Genomic DNA, 20,530 nt, shown 5'->3' with positions numbered 1-20,530 from the left:
TGCTGCCTACCTGGCTTTTTTCCTCCATGTGATTTAAGGTTCTGAGTACAGTTAGCTTTTGTTTACTGCAAATGCTTCCTTTATGAAGACTGATTCTGCCTGCCACCTGTGCATTTGACCTGGTAATGCAAACTCCTCTTGGCTTCCCTCCTCCCTGCCTTATGTCACTGTAACTTCCTTGCCAAAAGTAGGTCCAGACCCCTTTTGTTCCCTCTGCTGGGCTTGCTTCCCTTTGATGAAATGTAAAGTAAAAGCAGAAAGTGGGTGGCTTGCAGGGAGGGTCTATGGTAATTACGTGCTTGTGAATGATACATGGCCCAAAGTTCTTAGTGTGCAGGCAAGAACATGGAAAAATGTCCCTGAGATGCAATTTTCTTTCCAATAATGAAGTTGCATGGGGACAGATGTTGTCAGATGTTAGGAGGCTTTGCTTTAACTGGGTTTTGCTTTCATTCTCAGTTTTCAGCGATACTTTGGGGTATACTCCAAAAAACCTCCGAAGTATTCCCTTGATGGATGGTGCACAGGTGTGCCCACAGCCCTCTTCACAGAGAGCAGCAGGCACAGGATTTTTCCTGGGGAAGGCAGTGTGAAAGCTCAGAGAAGAAGAAAAACAATTCTTATCTCTACTTGCTGCATCTGTTGTTTGGCACATGTGGAATGTGTTACGGAGATTGTTTACAAAAAGGGATTTGTTGGTTGGCCACTGGTTGTTTGGATTGATTGACCAATTAGGTCGAAGCTGTGTCGTGACTGTATGAAAGGGTCACAGGTTTGTCTCTAGTCTAATATAGTATAGTTTAGTATAGAGTATAGTATAGTATAGTATTAGGATGTTATATAATATGGTATAGCTTAATAAAGCAATTGTTCAGCCTTCTGAAATCACTGGAGCCATTGCACGTTATTCCCCAGTTGGGGGATGCCCTGCAACAATACACAGGCATATATGACTTTTATTTTCATGGTGTATTCCTCATCTGACTCCTCACAGTCTCCTCCCCATAGAGGGGTAAAAAGGTTCCCTGGGTCCCTGGGTTTCGGGCAAGGTTGTCTTCCTTACAGCTGATTGACAGACTTGAATTTACTGCCCACTGAAAGGAAAGTCAGATATATTGTTGCAGACCTTAAGCCATAATCAGCTTGAGGTTCCTTACCTGGAGGTTTAGTAGGAGCCAAAGTTCTGCACTAGATGCATGAAGCAAGCACAATTCAAAATTCCCACTGTGCAGAAGGACCCCCTTGACCCTCCAACCCAGCTCCAGAGACACGCCATGCTGATGGGCAGGCAGATTTTACAAGAGAAATGCCTGCTTTAGGAGAGAGTGTATCCATATTCACCACATCCTTACAGCCTGGGCATGGGAAGGCACCTCCTCACACTGCTGTATTATTTATAGGTTAGGCCAAACAGCAGGATATTGAAGTAAGGCTACAAGACATTTTCAGTTTCAGAAACAGCTCATAAATAAGAAGTTAAGTCTTATATTTTAAGAAGAAACATTAAAGTTCCTGTCCCTGAGCTTTACAGGAAAAAAGCTGAAAAATAGATGCTGCACAATGCCGCCAAAATCGATTAATCTAACTCTTCTCCAGCTCACGTCTGTTGTAAACCAACTGGATCCCATGACTGCCCTGCCAGCAGAGGGGAACCAGGTGGCTGCTGCCTCTGCAGTGGAAAGGGTAGAGCAAGAGGGATGATTTACCCAAAAAGTCTAAGTCCTGCTGCAACAGCTCCTTTCTCCAGCCTTGTCCTGCTCACCTCCATTTCCTGCTACTCTCCAATAACTGACTGCAAGGAGAAAGGCATCCACCTCTCTTTCCTCTGCTGTTTTCCTCCTCCTAATCTGTCAGTTTATGAAACCATGTTCTGCTCAGGATGAAGGCTTGCTGCCAACAAATGAGGAACTGGAGTTATTTACTTAGTAATGGCTTTGGTATCCTTGAGCACCAACCCTGGGTCAGCTGCATGCTCCTAAAGAAAACACACCACAGACCCAGACCAGGCTGTAGCAAGGTATCATGGCTGATCCCCTTTTTTATGGCTTCTACAGTGGGTACCTTCTCCCTTATGTATCCTACTGCTGATACCAGAAAACTAACCAAGCCTGAATTCTTGCATCCTATTGAAATATAAGCATTAAACCATTATAATTACACCTTTCTAGCCCCTGTTAGGATGGTAAGTTTGATTTTTGAGCTTCCAAATGAAAACAAAACTTACACCTTTCTAGCCCCTGTTAGGATGTTTTGAGCTTCCAAACGAAAACAAAATTAATGAGATTTTTGCAGTAGTAAAAATGCCTCCCCCCTTATTGACAGTCTCTGCATGTAGCTCGGCTTTACTTCCTACTGTGTGCAAATAATAATGTGGCTATTGCTGCCTTTTTGCTATAATTTCTAAAGGCAGTTGGAGCAAATGAAATCAGAGAAGAAAGTTTATAGTACTTCACATTTTTCTATGTAAGGTTTCATGCTGTGTTATACACTGTTCATCACTTTGTCTGTACTTTATTTGCTGTGAGATATCTGAAATTCTTTGTCTTATCTGATCTATGATTTAAGATTCTGACCTTTTCATCTCTCTGTAATTTCACTGCCAGCTCACTCAATATGCCTTTGTTTATAGCCTTACAGCAGGGAGACCAAGACAAGATGGGAGTTGCGTATGCACTGGAAAGACAGAAATTTCCATTTGCTAAAAATTTGCGTGTGAAGGAGGGAAGCAGAGATACAATTTCAAAAGTTTTTATAGAATGTGGAAATACAGATGAGAAAGAGGATTAGACACCCTTTCAAACAGGACTTTCTGCTAAAAGAACGAATGCAAAAGCAATACCTTCCTGTTAATGGCGACCTGTGTGAAAAGCAATTTCAACACTAATAAAACCTGATTTTTCAGCTCCATGGTGAGAGCAGCAGAATGGCAGCACACATCCCAGCACTTTCATCAGAATGGTTGGGAAGGCAAATGAAGCCTTTATATTTGCTACTGGGATGTTATATCAGCTTGCCTCGAGTTCTGCTCCCCCGCTGCCTAGGCAGGTTGCAGAACGAGCTCTAGGGATGCTAATTTGTGCTGGAGAATAGCTGCTAAATTATTCAGGGTACTAAAGACAAGGGCTGAGTGTGAATAGCTGAAGACCCTGATGACATAGAGTGACGGCAATAAAATGACAAATGAAATTCAGCGTAGATAAATTTAAAGTGAGGCACCTGGGGGGAAAAAAAGCCAATTTTGACTTCCCATACACTGTGCTGAGTTCTGAGTTGACTACTGATACTTGGGAATGAGATCTTGCCATTGGAATATATAATTTTATGGACATGTCAGATTTTTGCTCAGAACTACTCAGAAAAATCTGAAACTGAATTCTAGGAAATATTACGAAAATAAAAGTAAACGACACATAAAACACCACTCGTATTCACCTCATATAAGTCCTTGGTGTACTGAGTACTGTGGGCAGCTGTGGTCACTCCATCTCCAAAGAAAGATGTAGCAGATTGAGAAATGCAGCAGGCAAGCTCAACCAGCATAATCAAAGACATGGAGACTTACTGAACAGTCTTATGTTCTTGCACCTGCTATGGACAGAGGAGAGAGATACAAAATATAGAGAATCACAAAATCAGGAGCTGCATGAAGATGAGCAGGGACTTGTTGCTCAGCATCTCTCCAAATTTAACATCTAGGCGTGCTTCAATGAACCTAGAAGGTGTCCAACTTGAAGCAATCAAAAAGCAGTAGTCTCCTCTTGTATTCATGAAACTTTCACCATAATTAAGCTAAACAGTTCTAGAAGTTAATATTTAAACCCAAGGAGCAACTGAGTAAATTCAAAGAAGAAAAAAAGTCCATGAAAAACCCTTTAAATTCCAAGATGCTAAATTGGGTCAAGAAGTCCTTGACCTAAAAATGATTGGCAGCTAGGAGACAGATTGTCATCTATATAAATACAACACATATATATATATGTATTTAGACAGACATGCTTTCCTGCATATATATACATATATTTGCAAGAAGCCGCTCAGGCCTCTATTAGAGAGAGGGTGTGGGTCTCCTCGGACATAGCTGAACTCTTCCAGAAACTGTTTTTAAAGCAAATCTTTGTTGTTTTGGTCATGGGATGATATTGGCAGAGGTAGATGAGCCACGCAGATTTCTCAGTTACGGAAGTCACTGTAAGCTTCAGTTCATCCAGTGATCATGGTATCATAGCAGATAAATTAGAGCCTACAGATACAATTAATCTGCTTTAGATTTCTTAATTTATCTTCCTTTGTAGTATACAGAAATAAGACAGACTAGTATATCTAGGTTTAAGTAGGTGTTTCAGGAAATGAATCAGCCTCTACTAGTGACTGTATTTCCAAGTCTGGGACAATTATGAGTCAACAAGAGAGCATATTTTGCCCAGGAGTATCAGAAATACATATTTCTTACATATTAATTCCTTCAGACAGTTATTCTATTTTATTATTTATTTAAATAGATTTAGCTGTAGCATAAACAATGTTGACTGATAAATCCTGGTTGGAGTTCATAAATAAAGATGCATCTTTGGAACAAAATCTGGCAAAGACAAGCCTATCTCAGACCTAGAAGTTTAAATTCAGCTCATGTTCTGCTGAGCTAGCTGCCCAGTTGATCCAAATAGAAGATGAAACATCCTGTGATTGTTTATCTAAACCTTACATAAACTGCAATTCATTTATTTGCCACTTAATTCTCATAAACACAAAGCTGAGTAAACTCTGGGTTGTGCAATTTAGATGGTCAATGAGGAATCCACAACCTGAAGTCTTGGTCATCATATGACTCACTACTGGGGGGTAGTAGGGTGGCCCTAGCTCCCATACAATCCATCTGTTCATGTCTCCTTTGCATGGAGAGCAGCAGGCTTGGAGCAGGCAAGGGGCATCTTCCAGGTCATGGATAGACCCAGAAACTAAGTGCTTGTGTAAGCACATCAGAAGTCAAAGAAGGCCTTACATAAAATAACCCCCCAAAACAAGAGCAGATGCATATCTGGGCTCTCTCTGTCTTCAAATCCAAAGCATGTGTGCCCAGCCTGTAGGTATCAATCCCAGTAAGTGGCCAACAGTGGCATTTTGACAGACATCAGGTGTTTGCACACATGGGATGCAGACACAAGTACACACACACACGTGCACCACACACACACAAGAACCCCACTGATCCCTGGGACCATACCTGGGCTGTGCAGCATTAAAGTTTTCCCAAACATTCATGCTGTATTGGTAGTGTTCATTTTGCTGAAGTTCTACAAGGCCAGGTGTAAGGTTCTGCACCTGAATTGGGGCAATCCCAAGCACAAATACAGGCTGTGCAGAGAATGGATGAGAACAAGCCCTGAAGCGAAGGACTTAGGGGTGGCTGATGGATGAGAAGCTCAACATGAGCCAGCAATGTCCCCACAAAGCCATTTATATTCTGGTCTGCATCAAAGCAGGGCAGCCAGCAGGTCAAGGGATGTGATTCTGCCTCTCTACTCCACTCTAACAAGATCCCAGCTGGAGAGCTGCATCCAGTTCTGGGGTCCTCAACATAAGAAGGATGTGGACCTGCTGGAGCAGATCCAGAGGAAGGCACAGCTAAGCAGATTTTTCTGAAGATCTTCACATCCTTGCTTGCTCTTTGCAGTATTTGATGCTCACAAGCTGCCCCATCGCCCTCCTCCCCTTATTTCCTATTTCTTTGCTACCTCACTCACTACAGTGACTTTTGTCATCAACTTTATACAGATGGTCCCCAGATCTTCTCTCAGTCCTTAAACCTCCCCTTCTGATCTTTGTTGCACCTTCAAATGTTTCTAGACCTATCCACTTGGAAGCCTTAACTCCATTTCAAGCACAGTCTTTTCGAAAGTGAAATGCTGCTCCATCATTCTCTGGCACAGTTGAGGTTCTACCTTCTCAAAAGCATATTTGGGGATTGTTTCCCCCTCTATGAACAGAGAGGGAAAAGATGCAGTTCTGGGATGAGACTCTTTTAACCATCCTAAATGTCCAAAGCAGGCCAGATGCTCATGGCTGATGAAAGTGCATTTGCCCCCATCACCCACAGGGAGGTCCCCAGGGGTTGCCTGAGGACATTGGCTGCCAGCTGACCTCTACTTATATGAAAGGAGTCTCATTCAATGTGTGTCACAGTGAAATGGTGAGCTGCTTACCCAGTGGAAAAATTCCTGCAGTAGCTTCCATGTCTGAGAAGGGCAGCCCTTATATCCTCTCACTGCTACACATTTACATCACTCTGGGCTCTTACAGGATGGTGAGATTTATAGGTCATTGACTTACCTCCATATTATCTAATCTTCCTTGCTCATGCTCTGAATTTTATTCAGAATGTGAGCAGCATACTCACAAATTTCTTAGGAAATGTTGAAAGGTGTCAAACCTTGGGTAATGTCTAGAGGTAAAATAGAAATAAATGTAAATGAAATCTTAAAAATCCCAGCCTTTCTCCAGTCATATGTAATACTGGCCAGCAATGCTGAGTCTCACTCTTGCTTTTAACTGTGACATAAACTACACATAACAGCACAATATTCTGATGTACTTCTTGAAATGTAACCATGAATGTGGCAAAAAGTTATGTCTCCTGGTGGCAAAATCAATTGTTCCTTTGGCTATATAGTAGTATCTATCATCAATACAGATATTTATTTCACTTATCATCTTGCTGCTGCTGCTTTATAACTGCTTTCACTAAAGTGCAGGACCCAGAAACACAGCAATCTTCATTTTCCTCCTCCATCCCTCACACTACCCTGCAGCAAACGTGATTTTGTGCTCAGAACTGGTGAAGATGATAGACTTTCAGTCTGCAGACCACTTGTCTCAAGTGACACCCCCAAATGCTACAAACACTGCAAGAGAAGTTTAGGCTCCTAACCATAACTCTCAAGGAGAGACACCATTGGTTGGACATCTGCAAGTATCTGAGACATCTGCACAGGGTTTACATATAGAACAAATCTTCTATTTTGAGATCTGTATCCTTTTGGAGCAGCAGCTGAAGGTCAGATGGGCAACCTCAGGGCACCATAAACAGCACTGGATTATTCTGTTTAGCAGCCTGTATTGCTCCCCAGTAGCATGAACTCCCCAAGCCATCTTGCCTTCCATGTCATGATCCAGCCTTTGGGCCCACTCAGCCAGCAGCTTCTGGGAGTCTGGTTTCAAACAATAGTGTGAGTTTATGGAGGCTGACATCTGTCTCCCAGGAATTAAGTTAGTTTCACATCAAGAACCAAGCAAGCAGTGAGATACCACCACCACCACCACAATTTAGAGAAATCTGGAGATTACAAAGCCATCCAACCCTTTCCAACCTGAAAGTGATACAAGTGGCAGGAAAATAGATAGTTGCAGTAGGGATTTCATTGGTGACACAGAAAAGGGCTGCAAAACATCATCCAACACAATCCTGCTGCAAGGCATGTGTATAATTGTACGTTATTTTTTCCTATTATTAATTCATAGTCTTTCCCTCGTCCACTGTGTGGGTCACATTTTCATAAAAGGAGATCAGGTTGGTCAGACAGGACCTGCCTTTCACAAACCTGTGCTGGCTGGGCCTCATGCCTTGGTCTTGTACATGCTGTAAAAAAGCACTGGAGCTGATCTGCTCTTTGACCTTCCCTGGCACTGAGGTCAAGCTGACAGGCCTCCTGTAGATGCCTCTTCCAGCCCTCCTTATACATGGATGTCACAGTTGTCAACCTCCAGTCAACTAGGACCTCCCTGGTTAATCAGCACTGCAGATAAATGATGGAAAGTGGCCCAGCAAGTCCTTCTGCCAGCTCCCCCAGTACATTCAGGTGGGTCCCACCCAGCCCCACAGACCTTTGCGTATCTGAGAGTGTAGCAGCTAAGAACCATGGGAAAGGTCAACAACATCTTACCCTATTACCCTTGGATTATGGACTATTTACCCTTGGATTATGGGGCAACCGTCTGTTCCTGGTCCCTGTCTCCCAGCTCAGGGGGCTGGGTATCCTGAGAACAACTGATCTTAAGTACCTCAGCCTTTTCCTCATCCTTTATCACTGTTCTCACCCACATCCAAGAAAGAATGGAGATTCTCCTTAGCCCTTCTTTTACTGACGTTGTATTTAGAGAAACATTTTTATTGTATTTTATGGCAGCAGCCTGATTAGGTCCTAGCTAGGCTCTCACCCTTCTAATTTTCTCCCTGTGTAACCTCTCAATATCCTTGTAGTCCTCCTGAATCACCTGCCTTTTTTTCTAAAGGTCTCTACTTCACCCTGAATTCCAGTCAAAGCTCTGTGTTCAGATAGGTTGAGGTTCTTCCCTGCTGGGTCATCTTTCATTACATGGGGACAGTCTGCTCCTATACCTTTAGAACCTCCTTCTTGGAGAATGTCCAGCATTCCTGGACTCCTATGCCTTTCAGGACTGTTTCCCAAGGGACTCTGTCACCAGGCTCCAAAACAGCCCAAAGTCTGCCCTCTAGACCCAAGGTAACAGTTCTGTTGACTCAATCTTATTCTTCAAGAATTGGAAACTCTATCACTTCGTGATCATTGTGCCCAAGACAGTCTCCAGCCATCACATCACCCACCAGTCCTTCTCTGTCCACAAACAGCTCCAGTGAGGCCCTGCTCAGGCTGCCCACCAGACATATCAGGAAATTCTCTTCCACACACTCCAGGAACCTGCTTCCTCTCCACTGTATTGTACTTCCAGAAGACCCCTGGTAAGTTCAAGTCCCTCATAAGAGCAAATGCTAACAATTGTGAGTCTTACCCCAGCTGCTTATGGAATATTTTATCTGCCTCTTCAACCTGGTTGGCTGGTTTGTAACAGACCCCCACCAAGATATTGTTGGCCTTTCCCATGATCCTAACTCATCAACACTCTTTTCATCACTATCAACAAACTCTGGAGAGTCAAAACACTCCCTACCATAGAGGGCTTCCCCACAGCTTTCATCTAGGTAGACTTCAAGAGCAAACCAGCAGTACAAGGCTGACGGTGCAGCAACAGACTTCAGCTTCTCATTACTCCCCACAGAGCTCAGGAGATTATCCTGACAGCTTGGACTGCTCCTCAGTGCCACTGGAGCAGAAAGGAAGTCCAATTGGAGGCAAAAGATTTGGTATTGGGCCCTAATATAATTAAATATTAAGTTATAGCAATGTGATTTTTCTCCATGTACATTTTGTTAAAAACACACAGTAGATTTTTATTATGACATGAAACATTTTCAGTCATTTTTATGGCTATGTAGATAAGATAGAATCTTTAGTGTTTCAAAAACACAATCAATGTTTATTTGTTCTCATAAGTAATTCATGGACCCAACAATATTCAACAAAACTTCATTTTTAACAGATCTCTTAATGAGCAGCATTTTTACAGAAAATCACCAACAAATAAATATATGAAAACAATTGCTTTTGACATCACAATGGTTAAACACATTAAATAATTCATTAAATTGTGCTTTATGTCAATGAAAATCCCTAGATCTACAAACTATCTTTTAAATAGGAATGGAAGTATATATGATTACTCACAATACAATCTCTCAGTAGCAGAATTCACAAACATTATTGCACATAAACAGAAGGAAAATTCCTAAAGAATAAAGTAATTTACAACCTATTCATTTATTCTTTCATCTTAAATATGGCAACTGATGGGAATTCTTTTTTTTTTTCTTCTCTTCCAACATTTATTTGAAATCACAGAGCAAGTGATACAGCCAAGAGGAAAGCCAAGGACATTGCAGGCATGGAACCCATTTCCATCCACAAAATGTAGACAAAGAAAGTATTACAGCAACCAAACTGAAAGAAGTGTTACAGTGAGAATTTGGTACCTTTTTCAAGCGTGCTTTTTTTTCCCCATGCACATACAGAGGATACAGCCATCAACTCCAGCTGAATGACTTTATTGTGATTGTTCATCTTGTACATAGTATTCCCCACCAGTCTGGAAACAAGATAATCCTGATCCCAGACCAAAAAAAAAAAAAAAAAATTCCATGTGTATCAGGGAAACAGCAACACAGGGAAGAAAAAGTGAGATATGTTTTAAAACAGCTGTGTCCATAACTGATACAAGATCCTACTACGGCAGAAGGAAGCATGTTCTGACAAGAAGACCAACTTAAGAAACCTCCTGATTTAGTCACGGATGTCAAATCTGAAACATCTCCAGACACAAAGGTGATGTGACCTGCCTTTGGCTGAATGGGTATGATACAGTTATGAAGTGTGGCTCTGGATATGACTTCTATCACTTTTTTTCCCACATTTCTGTTGTTACTGAACAGCAAGTAACTGCTGTATATTGGGTAGAATCCCTAACAAGGCTTTGAGAGCCTCACTATTAACACAACAGCAGTGGAAAAATACCCAACATCAGAAACAGTGGGGTTTTTTTCTCTTGATGGTGAAAAAGGTTTTTACTGTCAGCACTGGTGAGTGGAAAAGAGAGGACAAATTTTCATTCCTTAATAAGGCCATAAGGCCATACGGTGAGTGCTTGGACTAGACATCAAATTATCAGGACCAAATTCTAATGACACAGCATGTTTCTTTGTCCACTCCAAGCCTACAGTGAATTATAACTGGAAAAGGCAGTGCTGGGAATGCGATGGGAGAGATTAGCAAGTACATCTCCATTACAGAAGAATGAGATTTGTTTCAGCACCACAGCAGCAGAAGCCAAATTGCCTTGTTTAAGCAATGAAAGAATGCCAGGAAGATGGACAGAAATCCTATAGCATTGTTGCTCACAAAGCTTTAGAAAGAAACATGCTGCTCCCTGATCTTATACGGACCAGTGTAATTATGGTGAAGTTCATGCTGTCAGAGCAATGAAAACCTGGAATAACAGAGATATGAAGCAGGACCTTTATTTTGCTTTTGCATTACATTATTTCAGGCACTGTGCCCAAGAGGAAAAAAGCTGCAGGCCTGCATCTTAGAAGTCAGCCTGAAGGTGTTTCCAAACTGCTTTATTTGTCATGTGTAGGTAAACTCTGCTAAGAAAAACAGGACTGTTGGTGCAGGGAGTCTGCTGGATCTGCAGCTGGAGGTAGGGAAGGAGGCACCAGGTCCTTCAGGCCCAGGGCTCTGGGCAAGGTCTTAGCCGCTGACTGCCACCCCTCCCAAAATAAAAAAATCAAAACAACAAAAGCAACGAACCTACTCCTCCACAACCAGGGCTGTTACACAGGCTCCAGAGGGGAAAAAAAAATCCAACAAACCAACTTCAGTTTTAACTAAACCCCAAGCATTAAGGCAAATCCCATTAATACAGATGCCACAGCACATTAACAGCTCTTCAGGACCCTAATCTTGACTCCTGGGAAATGACAGATGAAAAAGGTTAGGCATCACATTAAGATGTTGCCAAACTATTCAAGCTAATATAAACCACCTAGAAAACGTATTCGATTTTCCTCATTAGGCTTTGTTTTGTATCAGGCAGAAGGAACAGTCTGGAGAACAGTTGGTGTGCTTAGACAGCTGAAACTGATACTTACAGTCACTGGTGAGGCTCCAGGGAAGTATTTCTGAGCACTGTCTCCTCTCCCTTGAAAAGAAAAACACTGCATTTTCTAAATGAAAAATGGGGTCCCAATTGCTATGAGCAGCATGGAGAGGTGGCCTGCTGAGCAAAGAGGTATGTGAGGAAGGGACAACTGTTTTTGCATTTAGGAGGAAGAGAAAAGGATGCCCTACAGAACAAAAGATGAGTTGGAATTTATCTTACTTCCTTGCTCACCTTGCTCCTTAATGTGAATTTGGCCTTGCATCTTTCCTTCCACATGGCTGGCTTCTCCCCTGCCCTTCACGGTCTCCCCAGCAGCCTGAGCTACCTGTGCTCATGGGAACAAGAAGTGCACCAGCAAATCCTGCAGACTGAGCATCAGGTGCCAAAAGCATCCTTCCTTCCCTTCTCATGCTGTTTTGGCCTCCAGCAAGATGTGGCAATGGGCATAGGAATGGCGAGATGCAACAGCTCCCATCACCCCTGTGTCACCAACCAGAAAGCTCCTTCCCTCCACAGGGCCAGGGCCAGCCCAGCCTAAAGCCCTGGTGCCAGCAGCTGTCAGATCACTGTGAATTACCTGCACTGTGCTACAGGTGCAATAGTGCCAGTGAGCCTTAGCTCTTCATGGCCCCACTGTCCTGCAGCCAGGACACCCAGAGTGAGCTTCAGGCCTCAACTGTAAAGATTTCAATTTAAGTCTTGGAAGGTTGGTGTCCGTACGTGACCGAGGTGTCGGATCACCTCTTCCAGGCAATGGGGATCCAAGCAGCACCATCCAGGAACCCAGGGAACTCCTCACTCTTCCCTAAGGCAGTCATCCCATGCTCAGACAGGAGAACAACAATCTTCCTTTTTCCTTCTGAATGCAGAGGTGGGAGAAGATGTACATGAGCCATGAGTGGAAGAGGTATTAGGGACCAAACGCCACTACTACTCACCCCAAAGTAACACATTGACAATCAGATGTAAAGCAGCAGATTGTTAATTGAACTACATTGATAATGAGGCATCATCCTGGTAGCCCCCTTCACTTCTTAATGCTATTATGATATTTCATGTTCAATGTATTATTGTATGCATTAACTTTCAACAGGACCATTAGACTCTATTTTTGATATTCTGCATAGATAAGTAGCAATAGCATTGTCAGAAGAAGAGAAGATACAGCATGCACAAAAAAAATCCAACTTGGAAATGAAGGGACAAATTTTCAAATTGAGCCTCTTTTTTCTGTAACATGTTATTTTTTCAACCAACTGGATAGAAACCTTGAATTTTGAAAACAAGCAAGAAATGTGCATCCACATCAGGTACTCCAGTAGTTCTAATCAGCAAATCTATAAAGTAAAAGCCATTCATGCATGCAATAATATACTTTCAGCATCTTGATTTAGCAGCCATGTTGAGGCACTTAGAGAAATTTCCTCCTAATGCTTTACATTTATGCCAGAAGAAGAAGGAAAAAAACTCTCAGAAGATCTATGGTGCACAGGACCCTCTTTTTGAAATTTCACTATTACAAATGGAACAACATAAAATCTTGGAATAAACAGATGCAGTTTAGCCACAAGAATGGAACACATGGAAGAAGAACCCATTGAATAATTTTCTAGACAAGGAAGAAAAACAGATACAGATCTCTCATCATGAAAACAATAAATTTACAAAGAATCCTCATATAGAGTAATAAATATCAAGACTTTCCACATATCCATTTTGTATCCTATAAAAATGAAAGCTGATTTTTTTTCTAGCCACTACTGTAGTTAGAGAGAAAGTCAATTTAAGCTGGATGCACTCAGCATCAATGTATTTTAACAGATAATATAATAAACCTGCCTTCTTTCACAGACAATGTATCTCCAGGCTTTTACAGCAAATCTGGAAAATGTCGCACTAATATTTAAGCTTTTCCTTCTCTCTGTTTCCTCTTCCCTGGAGTTTGCTTGACCCCTTTTGTGAATGTGAAGGCAGATTTCATTGCCCCCAGCCAGATAATCTCTGTGATGTGTGCTCAGCTGCCACGTGGGCCTCATTTCTCATTTCTTGCCTTTGCCACACACACTTAGAAAGATGGTTCCTACCTGGCTGGGCTCAGTACTCTCAGCACCTGCAGAGAAATAAGCCAACCCCTCTACCACCTCATCTATAATCGATCTCTCACTGCTGGCCTTTGGAACAGAGCTAGAAGTGACCCAATCCAATCCTTCCTTTATCTTTTTTAATCACCTTATCATATTCTTCTCTTAATCAAAACACAGCATGTAGAAGTTTGAAGGGCAATGTGTGCACCTTATCCATTTCATTCACTAGAAAGTTATGCACTACAGTTGTAATGAACAGTACGAACTAAACCAGTTCTCACGTCACAAAAAAAAACAAGCCAGCTATTTTTCCCCAATTTATCATTCATGTCTGCACAAGTTTTAGTAGCTCAGATTGTACAGGGTACATCTGTTAATGCAAAGAATCTCTCTCTCTCTTCAACCCATCCTCATAGCTTAGGCCTTTGAAGGAAGTCTTTTATGGCAGGAATCTTATTCTACTGCCATTTAATAATACTAACTAGTACCTATTGAGAAAAAAATACATTCTCACTGGCAGAAACCAAGAAAAACTGAGACAAGAAGGGGGAGTTGTCAGATGATGTCTCATTTACCAAAGCAGTAGGTCTCCCTTGGCTAATTCCCAGGTAGCCACGTTGCACAAACACTCTGATCCTCTCATTGGTTAGGCAAGATGGGGGAGCATCACCACCTTGCAACCTGACTATTATAATCTTCAGTAACAGCTACTTCTGCTGCCTCTTCCCGTGGCCACTGGTGAGCTCTCTGCTCCCGCAGCAGTCGCCGCTCCTCTCGCCTCTTTAGCCGGTTCTTCTGGTGCTCCTCTTGCTTGGAGTACTGGAAGCGCTGCAGGAACAGGTCCTTTGCGTATTCATACAGCTGGACGTCCAAGAAATTCAGCTCCTCTATCCGCCGCCGCACGTCCTCGCCGATGTCCACGTTCGAGGCCCGCGTGACGTTGAACTGGGTGAAGGGGGAAATGAATTTTAGGTTGAATGTCCTCTCAAAGAGATACTGTGTTTTCCTCTGAAATTCCGTCAGCCCAAAGAAGGCCATGTTTTTCAGATTGTTCTTGGCGCTTTGGAGAAGAATCATGTTTCTCTCACTCTCATTCATGAAAGTCAGGTTGTAGCACCCCACCAGGCTGAGGTCGGCCAGCATGCGCACCTGGCGGTTGCTAGCCAGGTTGTAGCTGCAATCCATGAATTCCTGTAAGCTGACTCCAGACCAGTCGTCTCCCTCGTAACAGGTAGGCAGCTCGTCTGGCGTTGGGCTTCTTCCATCGCACATATGAAGGGAAGTTTTCCACGTCGCACCCCTCTGGACGTGTTTCCATTCACTCAAGTACCGTGACACTGGATCCCTCAGCATGGTAATGTAATAGAAATTCCTGAAACATATAATTAAACACGGTTTTAGGATTTCAGTAGATTTTCCTATTTATTCTCCAATAAAACTATTACCCAACGCTGGCACCACATCCTTCACTTTTTCCAGTGCAATGTAGGCACTACAGGTGACTCTTTCTGAGACAGCAAAATCTTCATAAATATTGTGAATAAAATACAAGGTAAATTGGGAAAGAGAGAGAGATATGAAAGGAAATAAGCAGTTATCAGAGAAACAGAATTACTTTGACCTATCAAGTGTTCAGTGATAGTTACTTTACATAGAAACCAATTAACTGAAGTGTGCTCCCCTCCACATTGAACTATTAACCATCAGCAATATCAGAAACTGTGTGAAAAGTGATTGTAATAATCCTGCCCCTTCTCTTCTGGTCTGAGACATGCACGTCTCACAAGATGCAGGGGTTGATAATCCCTACAGCACTCAGACACAACCTAAGAAAATCTTAAGCAATTTCATGTGGATGGTGTAAGTGCTAAAAATAACACCATGTGGAAGAATGGCATGAGCCACCTACTTAAGAAAAACCCTATCATTAAGTGGGTTGGAGTGAAGATAATAAGAGACCAAAAATCCATTAATACAACTTAATTTTAGACAAGTGCTTGATTGAAATTAGTTATAATCCTGTAGTACAAAAGCTTTTGTTGGTGTAAGGATTGTTATTATTCAATCTCACCTGTCAAGAATACAAAAGAGACACCAAGATATATTGATCTGAAATACAGAAAATAACTACAGATCTCACATTGTCAGTTCATCTTTTTTGCTATTAAATTCAGTTTGTATGTCTTATTTATGGCAATCTGAAAGGGACTGCAATTAAATATGTATCAAGGAAACTTTCATAGATTAAGGTTTTTTTAACTGAGGGATGTTTTACTCAATAATAACTCATCTGAGTTATAAGGTGATATCATAAACACAAAGCAAAACTGAAATACTTATGATTTCTCTCAGCTAGAATAACCAGAAGAAGATTCATGACTAAAATTAACACATGATCTGGTATAAAAATAGGCTCGTGAGTTTGCATGACTCATCATACTGCAAACTACACATTAATAAATCATGAACCCTAAGATTTCTTAAGAAAAGTCTGATCTCAGTACTTTTTATTCAGCCTGGAGAAGGATGAAGAGAGGAAGCAGGAAGCAGAGAAGGATGAAGGAAGTAAGCAGGAAGCAAGCTTGCTGAAGACAAGATACCTGTAAACAAACCAACGCATTGGCAACGTCATCTCATACAAGAACTAAATCCAGTAAAATAAAAAAAAAAATCTCAAAAATTTTAACACCCTCCAAGACAATTACTTTACTTTCTCAGGTATCACCCACTTCCCGCCACTAAAGATTCACCAATTCCATGAACCTTAGGTTAACCATAAAAATATTTATTTCCCTGCATACTGCTAAATATGCAGATATATTTCCCAGTGCAGGCAAAGCAAAGGGCAACAGGTCTGAATACTTCATTTGTATTCATTCTGGATTTTCCATCTACAAGACCTATAATATACTTTCCAGAATAAGGTTATGAGACCAAACTATGGACTATGTTCTGCTGCAGGGTAATTTCCTGAGCTACTCTCTAATGGAAACAGCTGTTTCAATACTTATTTCACAGGAGAAGCTTTACAGGTGGAAGGATTTAAACTAGGGAATGTCATGGATGTATTTTCACTATCAATCGCACTGGAAGCCAAGATTTCTATCAGCATCAGATGATGCTTTGAAGGATGATATTTCCAGAATCATTTGGAGCTTGGGTCTTCTGACTGCTTCTTACACATAGCCATATTGCACATCAGCTGTTTTGGTCCCCTTCAGCTCTTTACACCACCCACATCAACACGGAACCCAAGAATCCCACAACCCTTCATAGACAGGTATTTCTAAAATCTCACTTCTCCTGCAGAGCAGGAAGTACCAGAAATCCTCCTGTGTACTCTGCAGGATTGTTCCACTATGAAAAAGCAGTGGGCACTTGAGGCACAGCTTTCTCTTCTCAGATTGGATGCTTATCTCATCTTGGGTCCACACTGCATGTACGAGAGCACATTAAGAACTACTTTCCATTTTACAGGGAAAAAAGGGGATGCATTTCACAAGTGCTGTGCAGATAAAACAGCCCAACTTTCAAACACCCATCAGCTCTGAGCTGCTGTTGCAACATCCAGCAGGCACTGATAGGGTTGTGACCAAAACCGGCTGAAACTCCAAGGGAACAAAGATGGAAAAAAATGGACAAAGACTCAGAGGCAGTTGCAAACATCTACATCAACAAAGATGGGACATTGGCTTAGTCCTTGTATTGCTGCCCCTCCTCTCTTCAGAAAACTTTGGATGTTAACAAGCGGTAACAGACAGATTTTAAACTTGTTCTTGACAGTTATTTATACCTCTAATAATAGTTCTGTTCTTCCTCACCCATCTCCAGCAGTCCCAGTCAGGTATGACTCAGAGCAACAACAATTAACAAAAATACCTCCTTTGCATCAATCATTTCCCTTTCATCCCTGGATATGTAAATGTGTTTGATGTGCAATAAACAGGAGTACAAAGCAAATGCATGGAAATGAGAGCAGTACATCTTTGGTTAACATCTGCACCTTCCCTTCTGCATACCAAGCCTGCTGCTGCTCCTCCTTGTGAGTACCTAACTTCTGCAGCTCTTTCACTGCCCAGATAAATCTGCTGCTGGATTCTGCAGCTTCCAGAGAGTTGCCTTCTTGTATTATCCATTGAATGGCTTCTTCATCGGGCGTACAAACTTTAACAGCAGCTTGACACACATTTAGTTTCTGAGGAGCTGATAATTTACACTGCATTCACTGTTTACAATCCTCTGATTAACCTTCTGGCTTTGACCCTCTGTCACCCTTTTAATCAATCTGAGCTTGGAAGACCTTAAGATTTCTTCCACCTGGACACTGGCCAGATGACACTGCTACATGCTGCCCCCGGACTGGGGGAATGCTACACTGAACTTGCGCACAAAGTTTTCTTTCAGGGAAAAGTGTGTCTCCAGATTCTTCCAACAAGTAAACACATTAAGGCCCTGGACATTTGTTTCAGTTAGAAAATTATATAAATTATAAAATTATCTTAGGAAATTGTTTTCAAATTGTTTTCAAATGTTGACATTAATGGAATAATTATAGAAGCATTTTGGAGCCCTCAGTGCCTCATACACAAGCATTCAATCACACTGGGAATAGCCAAGGAGTCAGCTCATAATAAAGACAAGAAGCAGGTTAAAAATACAAAACAGGATATGGCCTTTCTTCACTGTTCAGTAAAATAGCATAAAGTTAGCTAAACACTGAATATGCCTGAGCTACTCTGAATACAGATGACCACTTCTTCTTGTTGGTGTAAATGATCCTCTTGCATCATCCATGCTCACACTTATGGCTGTGTTGAACTCAATGGCTACCAACTGTGGGAAATACTGAGCAAAGAATTATGTAATGACTCCTGTTACCCTGTTTGTCAAAGCAAACTCGCCACAGACTTCTTGGATTCATTTTTATAGACTCTCATCATCGATTGCTGAAACTACTACCACAGATACCCTCAGTGCTTAAAGGCTAGCCAAGAAGAATATGCTGGTATGTCAGGGAGAAGACATTTTTAGAAAATATTCCAAATTAATTAAAACCCATACAAGTTATATCTGTATAATATAATTGTGTAACCAATATCTGTATCAGCATGTGCATGTGTGTGTGTGTAAAAATTTACACTGCAATCTGGCCATAATCTGCATTTGTCAATGACAGAAAAATGACAGAAAATGCATGTGTGTGTTTGCCAGTGTATCTTGTGACTGTCTCTACAAACACATACACATGTAAGACCAGTCTAGATTTCATTTCAAACACCAGCCCACTAGTTGCAGTGTCAGTTCTTCCTGAAAGGAAACTTTATGCAGCTTCCCCAGATTAAGCAATCTCCTTTTGAGCATGATGTACTGAAACGAATGGATTATTGAAGTTGTCACTATGGGATAGTTGATTTTTTGGGCAAGTGATGGTCACGCCAAGGGCCTGATGATCCATGCAAGAGCTCAAGCAAGCACCAGTGTGAAGTGTGGGCTGCACACTATTGTTTACACTGGAATTATGAAGTACTTGGTAATTCCTAAGGCTCTAGTCCTACTTGCATGAAATCCAATCTCTTCATTAGCATTAGGCAAAGAAAACCTTTAATTAAAAGAACAGATAAAATGAGCTTCTACTTATAATCAAAGAACATGTATTTCTTCCACATTATAAGGTATTTTAATATAAATACTCTAATCTTACATTAATCCTTCAATAGTATTGCTCCAGTTTATAAATTAATTTCAGAGGAGCAGAGTCTGCTATAAGCAGAGGTGATCCCAAACCAGAGCATTTTGCTTCCTCTATCACCATGGAGCAGATGTCCCAGCTGAGGGAGATTTACTAAATACGTGAAGGATCACTGCACACTGAGAACAGAAACATCCTGTAGGGCCTCCTGGGGAAGAAGGATGAATGGCATCTTCATAAAAGGAGAACAGCGTGCTCATGGCAGTGGATGCAGAGACAGAAGAGTGTTTGAGGTGGAGAGGAAGAGTCACCAGAGAATATTTTGGAAAACACTAGCAGACAGAAGAAAGAAAAACCCAAGTGACTGAAAAAATCCAGATGCATCATAAAACTATCCACATTCTGCTTCTTCCTGTTAGAAAGGAAAATAAAAGCCCTGGTCAAGTTTATGTCCCAAGTGGAGATAAGAAGATAGAAGCTTTAATTGTGGAAGTGAGTGTGCTCCTGAGGAAAGGTCTAAAATACCCACCAAAAGCCATCCTGTCAGCACACTTCTGCTACCAATGGAGCTTGTGGCAAGATGAAGGCTTAAGAAGGATCAGCATTATGTGAACAAAAGCCTCATACTCTCATACTTCCCAGTTTTATCCTGAAGCCCAAATTCTCACAGGCAGTAACAGATTTAGCCCACAGTCAGTAACCTCTCTTTGGGCGAAGTATTGTCAGTATGGGTAATGGTGAAAGGAAGAGGGTAAACAAATGAAACAAAGGTAAGTATAATGCAGCACATGTACAATTAGGGAATAAGAACATGCAACAGGAATGATGGGGGAAGGCAGAAAGCAAAGAAACATTGTCAGGCTGATCTGAACTGGTCAAAGTCAGTGAAATGCAGATGCATAAGGTCAAGGCTGGCAGCATTTCTGTGCAGAGTATCTCTGCATCCGTGATGTGTTTAATTTACAGACAAACTGCCCAAAATAACAAGAACAGACTGCATGCTTATCCAGAACAATGGCACTGTAACGAAAATCTATGAAATGGTGCACAAAATATATGCATGTCCATCTGTCTGCAGGAAACATCACAGAGCTTATCCACCAAGCCAGACTGATAAACCCTAGCTGTCCCACAAACTTTGGCAAAGATGATGCAGCAGGAGCACATAGGCTTCTTAAGCTTAGTGTCTCTC

The 20,530-nt window shown here is 41.7% G+C and overlaps 1 protein-coding gene across 1 annotated transcript in view; it reads right to left on the bottom strand.

Moving 5' to 3' along the window:
• Window positions 1-13,816: 13,816 nt before the first annotated feature.
• The window catches only part of HS6ST3 (heparan sulfate 6-O-sulfotransferase 3), a 273,518-nt gene continuing 266,804 nt past the window's right edge, over window positions 13,817-20,530 (bottom strand). The window contains exon 2 of the mRNA XM_031059553.1: window positions 13,817-15,021. Coding sequence (XP_030915413.1) covers window positions 14,316-15,021 — 706 coding nt within the window. The 3' untranslated portion in view covers window positions 13,817-14,315. The remainder of the gene's footprint in view (window positions 15,022-20,530) is intronic.

The sequence above is a fragment of the Geospiza fortis genome, unplaced genomic scaffold, assembly GCF_000277835.1.
Source record: "Geospiza fortis unplaced genomic scaffold, GeoFor_1.0 scaffold84, whole genome shotgun sequence".
Taxonomy (NCBI): Eukaryota; Metazoa; Chordata; class Aves; order Passeriformes; family Thraupidae; genus Geospiza; species Geospiza fortis.
The sequence above is the reverse complement of the archived record's forward strand: the minus strand, read 5'-3'. Positions and strand labels throughout refer to the sequence as shown.